Consider the following 18,137-nt stretch of genomic DNA (forward strand, 5'->3'; position numbering starts at 1 on the left):
CCTGGTATTGCTGGCTGAACAGCCTGCACACCTGACTCAGGATCTGAGCTAGCAGTGGTTAAGCTTGCACTGCTGCCAAACTGCCAACCCCAGTTGGCAGGCTCACCATCCACTTGGTAACTAATCTAGAGATGGACACATGTTATTATCAAATTTCATTTTTTCTTTTTCTTTCTTTCTTTTTTTTTTTTAGATAAGGTCTCACTGTCCGACAAGCTGGAATGCAGTGGCCTGGTCATAGCTCACTGCACCCTCAAACTCCTGGCCTCAAGCCATCCTCCTGCCTCAGCTTCCCAAAGCACCGGGATTACAGGTATGACCCACCACACCTGGCCTTAAAGTTTTTCTGTTATACCTGTCTCTTCCACTGCTAGAACATTGCTTTACTGAAAGCTGCGTGACACTTTCAAGGAGGTTTGTGGAGAGCTGCGGGTTCCTAAACAGCCTTTCTGTTTAGCCAAGCCTGAAGGCACTGGGATGGGTGGTAGAAGTACATGATCACATAGCTAGGGTCTGCACTAGGCACCTGGTTAAGTCTAACTTGGTTAAATTTAATGGAGCTGGAGGCGAGATTTGCTGTCTGAAAAGACACCATGAATAGTATATATTTCAAATACCCCTGTCCCCTACCCAGGACTTTTCTGGTCTTAATTTACTTGCTTTCAGAAAGGATCGGCAAAGATGCCCAGCAATAGGAAGCACAGAACCTCTTCAAAGAGAAATTCGATTTAGCCAGTTTAAAGTATGTAGAAGTCGGCTGGGTGCAGTGGCTCGCCTGTAATCCAGCACTTTGGAAGGCCGAGGTGAGTGAATTGCTTGAGCTCAAGTGTTTAAGATCAGCCTGGACAACATGGCAAGACCCCGTCTCTCCTGAAAATACAAAAACTAGCTGGGCATGGTGTACGTGCCTGGAGTCCCAGATACTTGGGAGAATGAAGTGGGAGGATCACCTAAGCCTGGAAGGTCGGGGCCGCAGTGAGCCATGATCTTCCCACTGCACTGCAGCCTGGGTGACAGAGTGAGACCCTGTCTCAAAAAAATCCCATAGATAGATAGATAGATAGATAGATAGATAGATAGATAGATAGATAGATAGATATGTTATAACCCAGCATTTCATGTCCAGAAATCGATCACACTGATAGAGGACTGGGTGAGTCAACTCTAGCATATTCAGTGGCATATGAGACATATTGAGAAGAGTGAGCAATGCTCCTCAAGTTCAAGCTTTCAAACACCCAATTCAGCGAGAATCACATCATCACTCAGGGGAGAGAGCATGACACCCCTCGGCTGGAGATTTGAGAAGATAATACACAAGGTTGATTCAGCGTTTTTATTTGTAAGCCATAAGCAAATATGTGATTCTTGACTGTGATTCTTTTGCCTGGGAACGAAGCCAGGGGAAGCCGCTGTAGGTTTGGTGCTAGGAGGCCCTGCAGGCAGTTGCTCACCTCAGAAGACGGTCTGCAAAGAGGTGACAGTCAGGGCACTTTCATACACTGGAAGGAAAGGCATGTGTCTTCCAGGGCTGCTGGCCACTGCAGACCCCAGGCCGAGAGCCTCTGAAGGGCCAGTTTGCATGGGAAAGATTGCTGGAACATGGGGATGCCAATGTGTGCTACAAGCTTCATCTTCTTGGCTGGCTTCACGACGGGATCAGATGTGGTGGCGATTGTAGAGATAGGATGGGTACAAGCCGTCATAGTGCCACTGGCGCCACTGCTCCATAGCCTCCCGGCTCCTCTCTTCCTGCTCTGGGGCGGAAAGACAAAGCCACCTGTTAGGACAGGGGGACTCTGACCTGCCACTGAGCCCAGCAGCCATCAGCCAAACCCCTGCCCTGTGGTGACCTGCACTGAGAGTGCTAGTGAGCCTGGTGAGAGAAGGCCAGGGCTGGTGGGCATCCAGAGCATGTGAGCTGGCAGGCCCCGTATATAGGTCAGGCCCAGATGGGCGAAGGTCACAGGCAGGTGGAGACCAGGGCTGGGCATCTCAGGCTCTTCTGCCTGCACAGCCAGTGTAGGAGAGCAGAGGCTTATGCAACCCTGTTTCAAAGATGTAACAACCAAGACACAGGATGAAAAAGTAACAGCACAGTAGCAGGAATGGACTATTGGAAGGGCATGTAAGAAAAATAAGGGACTACAAAACATGCCTTGAAAACATGAAGGAAATCATTGTCGACTTGGAGGTTTTTCCTCCACACTGTTCTGAATTAATTTTCTTTTTCTTTCTTTCTTTCTTGTTTTGTTTTGTTTTGTTTTGAGACAGCGTCTCAGTCTGTCACCCAGGCTGGAGTGCAGTGGCATGATCATGACTCACCGCGGCCTCAACCTCCCAGGGCTCAGGCGATCCTCCCACTTCAGCCTCCTGTGCCACCACGCCTGGCTAATTTTTTAATTTTTTTGTAGAGATGGAATTTCACTGTGTTGTCCAGGCTGGTCTCCAACTCCTAGTCTCAAGCAACCCTCCTGCCTCAGCCTCCCAAAATGCTGGGAGTGGTTGGGTGGGGTGGCTCATGCCTGTAACCCCAGCACTTTGCAAGGCCGAGGCCGGCGGATAAGCTGAGGTCGGGAATTCGAGACTAACCTGGCCAACATGGTGAAACCCCGTCTCTACTAAAAAACACAAAAATTAGCCAGGTGTGGTGACACACACCTGTAATCCCAGCTACTCGGGAGGCTGAAGTATGAGAATCACTTGAACCTGGGAGGTGGAGGATGCAGTGAGCTGAGATCATGCCACTGCACTCCAACCTGGGTGACAGAGTGAAATCCTGTTTCAAAAAAAGAAAAAGAAAGAAAAAGAAGGAAGGGAAGGGAAGAGAAGAGGGAAGGAAGGATGGAAGGAAGGAAGGAAGGAGGGAAGTGAAGAAGGAAGGAAGGAAGGAAGTGAAGGAGGAAGGAAGGAAGGAGGGAGGGAGGAAGGAAGGAAGGAAGGAAGGAAGGAAAAGAAAGAAAAGAAAGAAAAAAGAATATGCCCAAAAGAATTGAAAACAGGGGCACAAACGGATGCTTGCACGTGAATGTTCGCAGCAGCACTACTCGCAATAGCCAAGAGATCGAAACAACCCGTGTCCATCAACAAAGAAATGAATAAACAAAATGTGTGTAAAATTTCACCAGAAAAAGGAATGAAGTTCTGGCACATGCTACAACATGGACAAACCTTAAAAATATTCTGTTGGCCGGGCGCGGTGGCTCAAGCCTGTAATCCCAGCACTTTGGCAGGCCGAGACGGGCGGATCACGAGGTCAGGAGATCGAGACCATCCTGGCTGACACGGTGAAACCCCGTCTCTACTAAAAAAATACAAAAAACTAGCCGGGGGTGGTGGTGGGCGCCTGTAGTCCCAGCTACTCTGGAGGCTGAGGCAGGAGAAGGGCGTGAACCCGGGAGGCGGAGCTTGCAGTGAGCCGAGATCCAGCCACTGCACTCCAGCCTGGGCGACAGAGTGAGACTCTGTCTCAAAAAAAAAAAAAAAATTCAGTTAAGTGAAATAAGCCCAGATGCAAACAGATGAATATTGTGATTCCACTTAGATGACATGTCTAGAATGGGCAAGTTTTTGTTTTTGTTTTTGTTTTGACTCTAGCTCTGTCACCCAGGCTGGAGTGCAGTGGCAGGATCTCGGCTCACTGCAACCTCTGCCTCCTAGGTTCCAAGCGATTCTCCTGCCTCCACCTTGAGTAGCTGGGATTACAGACACATGCCACCATGCCCGGCTAATTTTTGTATTTTTAGTAGAGCCGGGGTTTCACCCTGATGGCCAGGCTGGTCTCGAACTCCTGACCTCAAGTGATCTACCTGCGTTGGCCTCCTAAAGTGCTGGGATTACAGGCATAAGCCACTGCACCTGGCCTAGATTGGGCAAATTTACAGAAACAGGAAAAAAAGAGAGAGAGAGAGAGAGAGAGAGAGAGAGAGAGGTTACCAGAGGCTGCCGGGAGGGAGGAATGGCAAGTTATTGCTTAATGGATGCAGAGTTTCTGTTTGAGGCCATGCAAAGGTTTGGAAATAGCAGTGATTGTTGCACGGTGAATGTACTAAATGCTGCTGAATCGTATGCTTAAAAATAGTTTATGCTCAGCGTGGTGGCTCACACCTGTAATCCCAGCACTTTGGGAGGCCAAGCTGGTAGGACCGCTTGAAGCCAGGAGTTTGAGACCAGCCTGAGCAGTGTAGCAAGACATTGTGTCTACAAAAAAATAAAAAAAAATTAGCCAGGTGTGATGGCGCATGCCTATAGTCCCAGCTACTTGGGAGGCTAAGGCTAATGTGAGAGGATCACTTGAGCCCAGGAGGTTGAGGCTGCAGTGAGCTATGATCACGCCACTGCAGTCCAACCTGGGCAGAAGAGCAAAACCCATCTAAAAAAGAAAGGAAGGAAGGGAGGGAGAGAAAGAGGGAGGAAGGAAGGAACGGAAAGAAAGAGAGAGGAAAGAAAAGAGAGAGAGAGAGAAAGAAAGAGAAAGAAGAAAGGAAGGAAAGAAAGAAGAAAGAAAGAAAAGAAAGAGAAAAGAAAAGAAAGAAAGAAAGAAAGAAAGAAAGATAGAAAGAAAGAAAGAAAGAAAGAAAGAAAGAAAGAAAGAAAGAAAGAAAGAAAGAGAAAGAGTTTAAATGGCAAGTTTTTATGTTATGTGTGTTTTACCGCATTTTTAAAATGCATTTGTCAAAGATGTTGGAAGGATGGGAAGTCCTAACAGAAGATGATGTCAAGAATTAAAGAACCAAGATGTCTTTCTCACCTCTGTTTCCTCAAACGTGGACCTCGCCAAGAAGCCCAGGAACCTGATTTTGGTACTATAGAAAGTGAAACTGGCATCCTCTGTGGCAATGACCAACAGGACCGCCTGGTGGCGTCAGGGTATGAGGAATGAGAATGTTGCTTTGGTCCTTAGCACCCGTGAGAGCCGCGTGCTCAGGCCTAGTCTCACCTTGGCCCAGTTGGGTGCAGGGCCCAGTGACCAGGGCATGTTGAGGCACCACAGCTGCCAGGAGTGTTTCCTTCCTATGTGGGCACAGAGCTGGTGCTCCCCTTGGTGCTGAAAATCCCATTAGGTCCTTGATAGCCCAGGGGCAGCCTGGAGCTCACAGAGCCAGGCCCAGGCCAGAGCTTTGTGTGTTCATCTTCAGCTCTTTCGGACATTTCTCAAGCCCAGTAGACCAGCTACTCTTTGCCAGCCCTGAGAGTGTGGTTTTGACGTGGAAGTTGATTCAGCATCCCTTTTTTTGTTGTTTTTGTTTCTGAGACAAGTTCTCATTCTATTGCCCAAGAAGAAGTGCAGTGGCGCAATCATAGCTCACGGCAGCCTCCTGGGTTCCAGTGATTCTTCAGCCTCAGCCTCCCAAGTTGCTGGGACTACACGCATGCACCACCATGCCCGGCTAATTTTTAACAGAGACAGGGTCTCGTTATGTTGCCAGGGCTAAACACCTTGGCCTCCCAAAGTCCTGGGACTACAGGCTTGAGACGTGGTGCCTGGTGGGCATCCTTTTATGAAGTTAAGTACTTTGGGGAGATGTCGAATATACAACTGCTATCAGTAACCCTTAGGATAGGTGACTCGGGAGCGGGCTCAGGGGCTCACGCCTATAATCTCAGCACTGTGGGAGGCCAAGGCGGGCGGATCACCTCAAGTCGGGAGTTCAAGATCAGCCTGGCCAACGTGGTGAAACCCCGTCTCTACTAAAAATACAAAAATTAGCAGGGCGTGGTGGCCTGTAATCCCAGCTACTCAGGAGGCTGAGTCAGGAGAATCACTTGAACCTGGGAGGTGGAGGTTGCAGTGAGCTGAGACCGCACCACTGCACTCCAGCCTGGGCAACAGAGCGAGATTCCGTCAAAAAAAAAGAAAAAGAAAAAAAGGCCGGGCACGGTGGCTCAAGCCTGTAATCCCAGCACTTTGGGAGGCCAAGACGGGCGGATCACGAGGTCAGGAGATCGAGACCATCCTGGCTAACACGGTGAAACCCTGTCTCTACTAAAAAATACAAAAAACTAGCCGGGCGAGGTGGCGGGCGCCTGTAGTCCCAGCTATTCGGGAGGCTGAGGCAGGAGAATGGCCTAAACCCGGGAGGCGGAGCTTGCAGTGAGCTGAGATCCGGCCACTGCACTCCAGCCTGGGCGACAGAGCAAGATTCCGTCAAAAAGAAAAAGAAAAAGAAAAAAAAAGAGTAGGTAACTTGGTTAGATAAGACAGCTAGCTGAAACCAGGGTCCTGACTGACAGGTATGCCAGGGGCCTCAGGGGAGGGCTTAGAAGTCAGACACCTTGAGCCCCAGGGATGGTTTCAGGCAAGCAAGACCCTGTGCAACATTGTGAGCCAAAGGCAAGGGAGAGGAAAGAAGATTGATATGATTTCCACCTTTTCCAAAACTCATCCTCAGGAGGCCAGGCCTGCTCCACCTTGTGACCCCTGCCTTGATGGAGCTCTGGGGAGACCCCCTGAGGGCTAGTCTGCTTTATCTTTCTCACTCACTCCATCCAGGGGCCAATTCGTGGATCAAAGAAGCTCTCCAAGACCTCTGTGCATTTGCTCATCCTTGATTTACAAGAACAGGAGCTTTGCTGGCAAATAAGCCTTGGGGTTCTAATGCTAGGGCTATCTACTGTCTACGTCTCCTTGGGTATTCACGTATCCTTTCTAAGCCTCAGTTTTTTATTTTTGATGTGAGTTTTTTGTTTGTTTGTTTGTTTGTTTGTTTTTGAGACAGGGTCTTGCTGTGTTGCCCAGGCTGGAGTGCAATGGCATGATCATAGTTACTCTAGCCTTGAACTCCCCAGGATCAAGCGATCCTCTCTCAACCACCCAAGTAGCTGGGACTACAGGCAGATGCCAGCAGCCCAGCTAATTTTCTCATTTTTGGTAAGATGGTGTCTCTCTATGTTGCTCAGGCTGGTCTCGAACTCCTGGGTTAAAGCCATCCTCCTGCCTCAGCCTCCAGAGTAGCTGGGCCTACAGGCACATGCCGCCATGCCCAGCTTATGTTTTTTAATTGAATTTTTTTTTTCTTTTGTGGAGACAGGGCCTCGCTTAGTTGCCCAAGCTGGTCTTGAACTCCTGGCTTCAAGTGATGCTCCCACTTTAGCCTCCCAAAGTGCTGGGATTACAGGTATGAGCCACGGTGCCCAGCCTGAGCCTCAGTTTTTGAAACCATGAGCTGGAAATTATAAGACCTGTCTCAGAGGCAGATTGTGAGGATTAGGTGGCCCCTTACAGTGCCCGGCAGAGCAAGGGCTCCAGGACAACAGCTTCTGGAACTGCATTCCCCAAAGGCCTGTGTTTTCTCCATCGGTGTGGGCAAGACCTAGGGCCTCCTGTCTCCCCCTCCTGTAAGAGGACCTGCAGGCGCCCAACCCTGCATCCCGAATTCATCACGAAAGGGAAAACAGTGGATGTTTTTCCATCTCCATGCTAGAGTTTTGGACCTAAAACATTTAAAACTGCTCAAAATAGAATACTATTTTAATAGTATGAGTCCAAATCACACTGAAGGAATTTTGAAGGCCACATTCTCAACTTTTAAATGCTTCTCCCCCAGCTGCCCAACGAGATAAACACATCTCTAGCAGAAGCGTGTGCTTCCAAGCTGTCACAGCCTGAAGTTTTCCCAGTACGTTCCTAAGGAAGTTTGATTTGCCAGGATCCAAGCCCAACACCTGTTTGCAAGGCTCAGCCAGGTGCCACCTGCAGGGCAATGGGCACAGCCTGTAGCACTTGACCTGGGGTGATTTCCTTTTCACTAGGAGATGCCTTCCGAGGGTGCTGCCTCCCCAGTCCATCAGAGCCAACGGCCAGGAGAACTGAAAGAGCTGACTCTCTCCAACAAAGGCGACCTAAACTGGGGCCTCACGGCCAAGTTCACGTGCACCCAGGAAGTACCAGGTGATTTTCCTCAGGAGTATCACAATCGTGAAATTTGGAGAAAGACCAAATAAACAAATAAATAAATAAATAAACAGGGCTAGGTGCAGTGGCCCACGCCTATAGTCCCAGCACTTTGGGAGACTGACATGGGCAGATTACTTGAGGTCAGGAGTTCGTGACCAGCCTGGCCAACATGGTAAATCCCTGTCTCTACCCAAAATACAAAAAATTAGCTGGGCGTAATGGTGCACACCTGTAATCCCAGCTACTCGGGAGGCTGAGACAGGAGAATCTCTTGAACTCGGAAGTGAAGTTTGTGGTGAGCTGAGATCATGCCACTGTACTCCAGCCTGGGCGACAGAACAAGACTCCGTGCCCCCCCCCCAAAAAAAAAAAAAAAAAGGAAAAGAAATACACACACATACACATATTCTCTAGTATACTGGTCTGATCCCCATTAAATGGTCTTAAGGATGTTTGGTGTGGGTGACCCTTGAGGGTACTTCATAGACAGCAAAATTAAATTCCACCCCGTGGGAGGCTGTGGCTCAAAGGCAGAGCATCCTCTACCCGTGTCCCCAGCTGCACCATCCTCCACGGAGCCCTGGTGCAGCCAGCACTTTCTGAGAGCAGAGAGGAACCCTGTCTACTGAGGGGTTGAGGGCAGGAATGAAGTGTGCAGATTGCCTGGCCAAAGATACTGGTCTCTCTGGCCTTTTTTTCTTTGAGACAGAGTCTGGCTCTGTTGCCCAGGCTGGAGTGCTGTGGTGTGATCCCGGCTTACTGCAACCTCCGCCTCCAAGTTTCAAGCAATTCGCCTGCCTCAGCCTCCCGAGTAGCTCAGACTACAGGTGTACACCACCACGCCTGGCTAATTTTTTTGTATTTTTAGTAGAGATGGGGTTTCACCATGTTGGCCAGGGTAGTCTCAAACTCCTGACCTAGTGATCCGCCCGCCTCAGCCCCCGAAAACTCTTGGCCTCCCTGGGCCTTTCCTACTCTTTATTTTTTGCTAGTAAACAAAAGACCAAGGCTTAGTGAAGAGGATACAAATAGGAGAAGCATAAAGCCACAAGAAAACCATACAGAAATTTTCAGGGGATCTGATGTTTTTGGATGAGTTGGAGGCTGAAGATGGGCTGTAGATGTTGATGCTGGGGGTGGGGGTGAGAGGGTAGAAGGCAAGGTGTTTTCTGAGTTCAGTTTTCCTGGTTTGCTCTGCCAGGAAGTAAAGAGGCTGAGTACATTGAATAGGTCAATGAAGGTCTTGATTTTCCAGGATGGAGAAGGACCTGGAGCCAGGACATTGACGTGGATATAAGGCACCTGTGAGTGAGTTTGGAATCTGCCCAATATGATCCTACCAAGGAACTTAAGCCTAAGTTCTCGTGCTTAGACGGAGAACACAGACCGGCACGGTGATGCCCAAGTAGGAGGAGGGAGGGAAAGGAGTTTTATATCTACGCAGTCAGCAAACAGTTGCCCCATCCCCACAGTCCCCAGGCCAATGGGAATAAGCGTATTCTGTCCCCTTCCACACCTTCTCAAGTTCTGTGTAGCCATTTTTCTCCCTTCTTTTTTTTTTTTTTTTTTTTTTTGAGATGGAGTTTCGTTCTTGTTGCCCAGGCTGGAGTGAAGTGGCGCAATCTTGGCTCACTGCAACCTCTGCCCCCGATTTCAAGTGATTCTCCTGCCTCAGTCTGTGGAGTAGCTGGGATTACAGGTGCGCGCCACCACGCCCAGCTAATTTTTGTATTTTTAGTAGAGATGGGGTTTCGCCATGTTGGCCAGGCTGGTCTCGAACTCCTGACCTCAGATGATCCACCCGCCTCGGTCTCCCAAAGTGCTGGGATAACAGGCACGAGCCACTGCGCCTGGCCCTCCCTTTTTTTCAAGGCTCTCGTGGATATGAATTGAAAGTAGACCTTCCCTTTCCTCCCTCCTCCAATGAAAAGATCAATACCAGCCTGGCCAACATGGAGAAACCGTGTCTTTACTAAATATACAAAAATTAGCTGGGGGCGTCTGTAATCCCAGCTACTCTGGAGGCTGAGGCAGGAGAATCGCTTGAACTTGGGAGGTGGAGGTTGCAGTGAGCTGAGATCGCACCACTGCATTCCAATCTGGGCAACAGAACAAGACTCCGTCTCAAAAACACACACGCACACACACACACAAAAAGTTAGGTAGAAGAAGAGAAAACAAACCATGTGATTTCTCCCCAAAGCTCCACCTCCCTGAAGACACTGACTGAAGAGCTCTTACCATCGTTTTGTTCCTCCACAAAGTTCTCAAATTCATTCCTTTGTTCCTCGTAATATTCTCTCCGCAGCTCGTCGGCCCGAAGCTTCTGCCTGTTTTCCGCTGTGAAAGGAAAAGAAGCAAGAGTTGCCCCCCAGGAATGAGGACATTTAGGGGCACACATTTAGGGAAACACAGCTCGTCTGAGAAGTCACATCTGGTTGAGGGGTGAGTGGTTTGTGGGAGATTGTGGTTGGAGACTTCCCTGAAATTATTTACTCCTGACATAGACCTTTTTTTTTTTTTTTTTTTTTTGAGACGGAGTCTTGCTCTGTTGCCCAGGCTGGAGTGCAGTGGCCGGATCTCAGCTCACTGCAAGCCCCACCTCCCAGGTTCACCCCATTCTCCTGCCTCAGCCTCCCGAGTAGCTGGGAGTACAGGCGCCCGCCACCTCGCCCGGCTAATTTTTTTTGTATTTTAGTAAAGACGGGGTTTCACCGTGTTAGCCAGGATGGTCTCGATCTCCTGAACTCGTGATCCGCCCGTCTCGGCCTCCCAAAGTGCCGGGATTACAGGCTTGAGCCACCGCGCCCGGCCGACATAGACTTTAAAATTTGAAGGTGATTGCCGGATCCAGCTGCCTCATTTGCAGGTGAGAAGACAGAGGCCCCAAAGAGTAAAATGGTTTAGCTCTGCTGATAAAGTTGGTGGTGTATCCAAGTATACCAGGCCACTAGGAAACCAGAAATCCCATGCTGAGAAATGAATTCCGTAAAGGAATAATCCAACTTCATCTCACAGCCATGCAACATTTTCAAACACTTATCACAGCCAGGACGTAGGCTAAGCACTGGAATTAAAAAGCCAAGTAACAAAGATTCCATCCCTCCAGCCAAGTATGGTGGCTCACGCCTATGAGCTTAGCTACTTGGGAGGCTAAAGCAGGAGGCTAAAGCAGGAGGGTTGCTGGAGGCCAGGAGTTCAAGGCCGCAGTGAGCTATGATTGCGCTGCTGCACTCCACCCTAGGCAACAGAGCGAGACCCTGCCTCAAAAAATAAATAAATAAAATCCTTCCCTCTGCTTAAGAGACCTATAGTTCACTAAGGAGAAAGATATAAGACAAGTTCTACCAAGCATTACAGCTGTTGGAATAAAAATTCCCGGTTGTCTGGAGGAAACGATGTAAAGGTCTCTCCTTTCAAGGTATTTCCCCCAACACGAGCTTCAACTGGAGAAACCCAAGAAGCCAGGGAGGCCACGTCTAGGGCAAGAAGAAGCGGTCCCTCAGCACGCCTCACAGTCTCACAGTGGGATTCCCCTCACACCAAATGAGGGAGACGGAGGTACTGGTTTTTTGCCCCATCAACTCTGATGTGCAAGAGGAGGCTGGGGGATGATGAAGGAAGCAGAGAAAGGGGAAAGTCATGGTTCCCTATCCCCCAACCCACATTACAGAGGTGCTGGGAGAAGCAACGAAAAGTCTTTGCAAAATGATAATATTGGAAGCCATCTCAGGCCAGGCGCGGTGGCTCATGCCTGTAATCACAGCACTTTGACAGGCCAAGGCAGGCGGATCGCTTGAGGTCAGGAGTTCAAGGCCAGCCTGGCCAACATGGTGAAACCCCGTCTCTACTAAAAATACAAAAATTAGCCGGGTGTGGTGGCGGGCGCCTATAATCCCAGCTACTTGGGAGGCTGAGGCAGGAGAATTGCTTGAACCGGGGAAGTGGAGGTTGAGATCGTGCCACTGCACTCCAGCCTGGGCGACAGAGCAAGACTCTGTCTCAAAATAAATAAATAAGCAAACAGAAACCATCTCAAATCCTTCTTGGAAGTAAGACGCTTACGTTAATGAATTATATAAATACTAGTTATTTCTGTTACTTTTTTATTATTTAAGTTAACTCAGATTAAAAATCAAGTTAACTGTGAACTGGGCTTAGTGCAGATTCCAGACGTCTGGAATGTTTCTTCCCAAATGTCTGCCGTTACCTACTTAGTTGCAAGAAACTTGAGTCTGTCAGGAGGGGTTGGTTATCCCATCCATACCCATGCCCCACCTCTCACTCAGCATCCACACATTTCTCAGAGGAGATTCAGGCTCAGAGACATGCATGACCTAACAGAGGTCACACAGCAGGTTGGGGGAGAGCTAGGACACCAGGCTCCCACACGCCACTGCCAGCTCAGCTTCCCTCTTCCCACCCACTGTGGGTCCTGATGTTGCTCCAAGTGCCAGAAAGCCGTGGTGGGAGGTGCGGGGGCTTAGGGTTTAGGAAGCGGGTACTTAGTAAGTCACTGCCAATTCCTAAAAAAAATTCTCTGTCCCCTGTGTACTCAGGACAGGAAATAATATTCCCAAATGGCCTTTTCAGAGGTGCCACAAACTGGAGCTTTGAGGTTATGAATAGTAACAATTTAATCCTCAGGACAAGATAGTAATTTTATACTATGCATCATTCTGTGCATTGTGTACGTTCCTTTTCAAGAACATGCATTCATCACACTCTCTTTTCACCCTTTATCCCAGAGGCAAAGAGATGTCAGATGCCTGTCTCCTGGTTCCAAATTCAAGTTGATTGAAGTGTCTGTCACCTGCCCTTTATCCAACCTGAGGGATCGCTGGGCACTGCCCTCCTGCCATCCACAGGAGTTGACCGGGTGACAACAGATGCGTTCACACATCTGGGTGTTCACCAGGCTGTCCTGCACCTCCCACGACTAATAGACACACCGAGCTTCTGTCCCAGGTGAGGAGCTTCAGGTTAAATGGTGTACTCATTGTTTGGAGTTGGCCTAAGGGGACAGAAGAGGATGTGCGCGGTGGCTCATGCCTGTAATCTCAGCACTTTAGGAGGCCGAAGCAGGTGGGTCACCTGAGGTCAGGAGTTCTAGACCAAAATTAGCCAGGCATGGTGGCAAGCGCCTGTAATCCCAGCTACATGGGAGGCTGAGGCAGGAGTATTACCCGAACCTGGGAGGTGGAGGTTGCAATGAGCCAAGATCCTGCCATTGCACTCCGGCCTGGGTGACAGTGAGACTCCAGCTCAAAAAAAAAAAAAAAAAAAGAGGACAGAAGCTATTTGCCTGGCCTAAAATCATGCATTTCTCCTGGAAGTCTGTCAGAAGATTGCTTTTTCAATTTTGATCAAGAACAGTCCAGCTTCCCTCCCAACCTTTCAGTGCTTCTTGACATTGACCAACTTTTAAATATCAAGTTGTATGAGGCCTGGAGGTTTTCCTAGCATTGTTATGCTTATCAGAATTTTTTTTTTTTTTTAAGAAATTTCATCTCCAAGCATTTCTATCTCTGTTCTTCCCATCATTTGAAAACAGTCCTGTTGTTTTTACCAAGCAAATCACCTTGCTGAGTGCCCTGAATACAAAGAGTTCATTCACGCACGGGCACGAGGAGGAAAGACTTAAGCCAGAGACTTGGGCGGTAGGGTCTGAGCTCAGCGTCTTGGAAGAAGCAGATTCAGGAGGAGAAACTCAAATGCCCTCAGGGGTTGACAGGTCAAAGGCATGAGGACCCTGAAGCCGGGACTCCACAGGCCCTACAGCAGGCTGTGCAGACAGGCTCACCCCAGTGCACTGAAAATGAAAACTTAAAAAAAACTCTGCCGGTTGAACACAGCTCTTTCAGAGGCTTGTAAATAAGGAAATTAGGACCAGAGGGAGGAAGTAGCCAAGGCCACTTAGCAGCACAGCTGTCCCCAAACCCACATTTCTCAGCACCCAGTGTCCTGTGCCTTCCCGTTGTGTGAAGCTGTTGCTTTTACACGGAAGGTGTGCTGTGCCAGTACTCGCAAAGCCCACACTGATGTGTGGAGCTCCTCCAGACCGGAACATAGATTTCCCTCCCTACACCTTTCTGAAATAGAATGCATTTTATCCCTGTTAGGTGCATTTAAGGTAGTAATCTAACATAGCCAAGAAGCGGGACAAAAGGACCTGTCTCCAAGTATCTTTGCAGAGGTGGGGCCTCCTTACCCTGACAAAGTATTCAATCCAATGTACGACCTACAGTCAGGAAATAGGGTGTAATTTCTCATTCAGAGCTGCAGTCCCTTTGAAACCCAAGGACCTGGGGTGAGCCCTTGGTGTCTGGTTGCATCCTACCGCCTGGCTGACTGTGGGAGAGGAGGAGCCGGGACGTGCAAGCAGAGGTGGTGATGGGGGGGATCCCTCCAGCATCCTTACCATTGACCTCATCTCTGGACTTGGGGGACCGCTTGCCGCGCCTCTTGAGGAAATTCGAGGCATCTGATTCCTGCATGAAAATCTTCTGTTTTGCATCTGAAACCCAGGAGAGGCCTGTTACCAGCAGCATGGGGATGCCCTGGTTGCTGCTTCACTGGCTGCACCTGCCCTGCCCCGTGGGTGGCCCCTGCACTCACCTTCACTCGCCTCTTCTTTCGCCGCCGGTGTTTTGCCCACAGGTGCACCGGTTCCCTCTCTCAGCACTGCAGGAAAAGGGCACAGAGTGAGGCTGCAGCATCAGAGGGGAGCCCGGACCCTGAGCTGAGCCCCCATCCTGCTTTCCAGGCTAAGCGTCCTGTCAGGCCCTGGCAGGGGGCCCGTGGTGTCTCACATACCAGCTGCAGAGCCAGTCTCCCCAGGAACCCACCAAGCAAGTTAGCTTGAGTTTTCTTTCTATTTTGTTTCTTTCTTTACTTTTTTTTTTTCTGTATTACATTGTGTTCTACACACACACACACAAACACATACACCCACACACACACACACCGCTTAACAATAAGCATACCCCTTTTTACCTGCATCTCCTGAGCAGCCTTACCTGTGCCTGGCAAGTCTCCCTTACCATGTAACTAACACCCTCTGCCTTGACCCTCCCGTACTCACTAGACAGGAGCGCCACGGCGGAGAAGCAAGACAGCAGGAGGGCCTGTCTCCAAGTCATCTTTGCAGAGGTGGGGACTCCGTCCAGGACCCACAGGGCAGACCAGGCGTCCTGCACCCTCCCAGGTCCTCACTTCTGAGGCAGGCAGCCCAGGTGAGAGGGAGGAGGGGGGAGGGAAGAGAGAGGGAGAGGCAGGAGGCTGGGATGCCACTGGAGGAGAGGAGGAGGGGGCCGGGCTGCCCTCTCTATTGGCTGCTCCTGGACGGAGCACCAGAGATGTTTTTGGCACCTGGCAAACGTCTCCAGAAGCAGAGCTTGTAGTTAGGGCCCTGGCTGAGACGGTCTTGGAGTGGCCTTTCCAATGTCTGTGTCTGGGGATCTGCTGCTGGGAAGGCTCATCCTAATAGTCAGGGTTCCAGAGACCAAGGGCTGTGTCAAGGAGGTCCTGGCACCTGCTCCAGGGACGTTAGGGCCCTGGTCCTCAGGGTTGAAGCATGGGTGGGGACGAGGAGGAAGAGGGGATCAATGGGGGAGTTTTGATCCAAATGTCAGGCAAGGAGGGCCCATAATGACTGGAACACCCATCAGGGCGACACACGTGTGGGTCATGCTGACAGTGACCAGAGAACAGCTAACCTGATACGCTGCTCCCAGCTGATGCTCACTGCCAAGCCAAACACAAACCCCTGGGACCACGTGTCCCAGAGCCCTTTAAAGACAGCAAGGCCAAGAGGCCAAGTCCTCTCAGCTAGCACATTCTATATCCTAGTTGTGATGGGGGGGAGACAAATGTTTTATGGCCTCCTTGTGTGGCACGTGGGGGGCAATGGTGATATGCCAGCGAGTTTACAAGTTTCCCTATAGACCCAAGAAAGTCATTGGTCAAGCTGGGAGCAGGACACACGGCTCGTGACGCTGATTCAGTCTGGATGGAGACCTGGTATTTGCTAAGTGGACAGCTCCTGTCAGACTTAATCTCATGGGGGGACTTCTAGACACCATTGTCATGGAGACAGACCCTATTTCTGTGGCCCGAGAGGAGAAATACTATCTGGATGCTCCAGGATGCTCTGGCTCAGCACTAGAGAACTGGGTCTTTCACAGAGAAATAAGGAACCAGAAAAAAATTCAGAAATGTGGTCCTGACTCACGGGACTCTCACTTTCCCCACTCATCTGTGTCAACACAGTCAGCTCCGAGGGATGTCAAAGGAGTTAAAATTTTTTTTTAAACCGTCACTCTCTTGCCCAACACACAAGCGTTCACATCATATCTACAGCATTTCCTTCTTTTTGCTCCCGAGACCTGAGGAAGGATGTTCATCTATATTCTCCACGAGGCTCCTGGAGGCTGAGTTCTGACAGTCCCCTGGTTCCAAGGTCACAATTTGCCCTTTGGTACCATCCTTACTTCATCCCTACCAAATGGGGGACTCTCAGGGACATCATTAGTCCTCTGAGAATGAAGTGAAATGAAATAACACAATATATTATTTATTTATTTATTTATTTATTTATTTATTGGAGACAGGGTCTTGCTTTGTTGCCCAGGCTGGAGTGCAGTGTTGCAATCATAGCTCACTGTAGCGTTCACCTCCCCAGCCTCGAGTGATCCTTTCCTGCTCAGCCTCGGAGTAGCTGGGACTACAGGTGCCACCACACCTGGCTAATTTTTTTTTTTTTTTTTTTTTTTTTTGAGACAGTTTCACTCTTGTTGCCCAGGCTGTAGTGCAATGGCGCAATCTCGGCTCACTGCAACGTTCGTCTCCCGGGTTAAAGCAATTCTCCTGCCTCAGCCTCCTGAGTAGCGGGGATTACAGGCATGCACCACCATGCCCAGCTAATTTTGTATTTTTAATAGAGATGGGGTTTCTCCGTGTTGGTCAGGCTGGTCTTGAACTCCTGACCTCAGGTGATCCATCCACCTTGGCCTCCCAAAGTGCTGGGATTCCAGGCGTGAGCCACTGTGCCCGGCCTACACCTGGTAAATTTTTAAATTTTTTGTAGAGACAGGGTCTCCCTATGTTGCCTAGGCTGGTCTCAAACTCCTGGGCTCAAGCATTCCTCCTACCTTAGCCTCTCACAGTGCTGAAATTACAGGCATGAGCTACCATGCCCAGCCAACTATATATTCATAATACGAGGTATATTAATGGGCTTTTGAATGTTTGTTTCAAGTTAACATTTATAAGTGGGCCATGGCATCCTCTGTGACTTTATTTACATGAACACCTCTCACCAAGAGTCATTTCAACTTTACATGAGTTATGCCCTCAGTTCCTGGTAGACCAAGTGGTGTATTGAGTCAATGCCATTATCAACACTCAACAAAGTTAAACAGGCAAAAAAGGCTTCATTCAAGACTTGTGCAATCAGCCAGGCATGGTGGCTCACGCTTGTAATCCCAGCACTTAGGGAGGCCAAGGCAGGAGGATTGCTTGAGCCCAGGAGTTCGAGACCAGCCTGGGCAACATAGTGAGACCCTGTCTCTATTTTAAAAATAATAATAATAAAAGAGTTGTGCAATAGAGGAGAGAACCTGGGCTCGATTCTGCTGAACCAAGGAGCTGGAGTGGTTTAAAGAGCTGCAGGGGTAGGTAATCATAGGCCACTATGTTTGCTAATTGGTCTTCACAACTCAGAGTAAGGTGTCCGCTGAATTTATGCCCCTACCTTTCCACAGAGATCAGGAGATAGGGTGCTACCTCCTTCGATGTTTGCTTTTCAAAAAATGACCCCAGCCACCTGTGGTGGTGCATGCCTGTAATCCTAGCACTTTGGGAGGCCGAGGCAACAGGATTGCTTGAGCCCAGGAGTTCAAGGCCAGCCTGGGCAACATAGGGAGAGCTTGTCTCTACAAAATATCAAAAAATTAGCAGGGTATGGTGACACATGCCTGTAGTCCCAGCTCCTCAGGAGGCTGAAGTGGGAGGATCACTCCTCAAGGAGGTTGAGGCTGCAGTGAGCTGTGATCACACCACTGCACTCCAACCTGAGTGACAGAGTGAGACCCTGTCTCAAAAAAAAAAAAATTATCCTTAGGTTGGTCCTTAAGAAAGACATTTACTGGGTTGTAAAGCTGAAAGATGCGTATATTTCAAAAGGTCAGAGAAAGAATTTGCAATTGCAAGTTTCTTTCTTTTTAATTTTCACTTTTCT

The 18,137-nt window shown here is 49.3% G+C and overlaps 1 protein-coding gene across 1 annotated transcript in view; it reads right to left on the reverse strand.

Annotated features, from left to right (window-relative positions):
- Window positions 1-1,322: 1,322 nt before the first annotated feature.
- Window positions 1,323-18,137, reverse strand: part of UCMA (upper zone of growth plate and cartilage matrix associated) — a 45,940-nt gene continuing 29,125 nt past the window's right edge. The window contains exons 2-6 of the mRNA XM_015146487.3: window positions 14,982-15,118; window positions 14,516-14,581; window positions 14,319-14,414; window positions 10,139-10,237; window positions 1,323-1,757 (exon numbers count right to left, since the gene is read on the reverse strand). Coding sequence (XP_015001973.2) covers window positions 1,660-1,757; window positions 10,139-10,237; window positions 14,319-14,414; window positions 14,516-14,581; window positions 14,982-15,039 — 417 coding nt within the window. The 5' untranslated portion in view covers window positions 15,040-15,118 and the 3' untranslated portion in view covers window positions 1,323-1,659. The remainder of the gene's footprint in view (window positions 1,758-10,138; window positions 10,238-14,318; window positions 14,415-14,515; window positions 14,582-14,981; window positions 15,119-18,137) is intronic.

Source organism: Macaca mulatta, chromosome 9 (assembly GCF_049350105.2).
Source record: "Macaca mulatta isolate MMU2019108-1 chromosome 9, T2T-MMU8v2.0, whole genome shotgun sequence".
In the NCBI taxonomy this organism is placed as follows: domain Eukaryota; kingdom Metazoa; phylum Chordata; class Mammalia; order Primates; family Cercopithecidae; genus Macaca; species Macaca mulatta.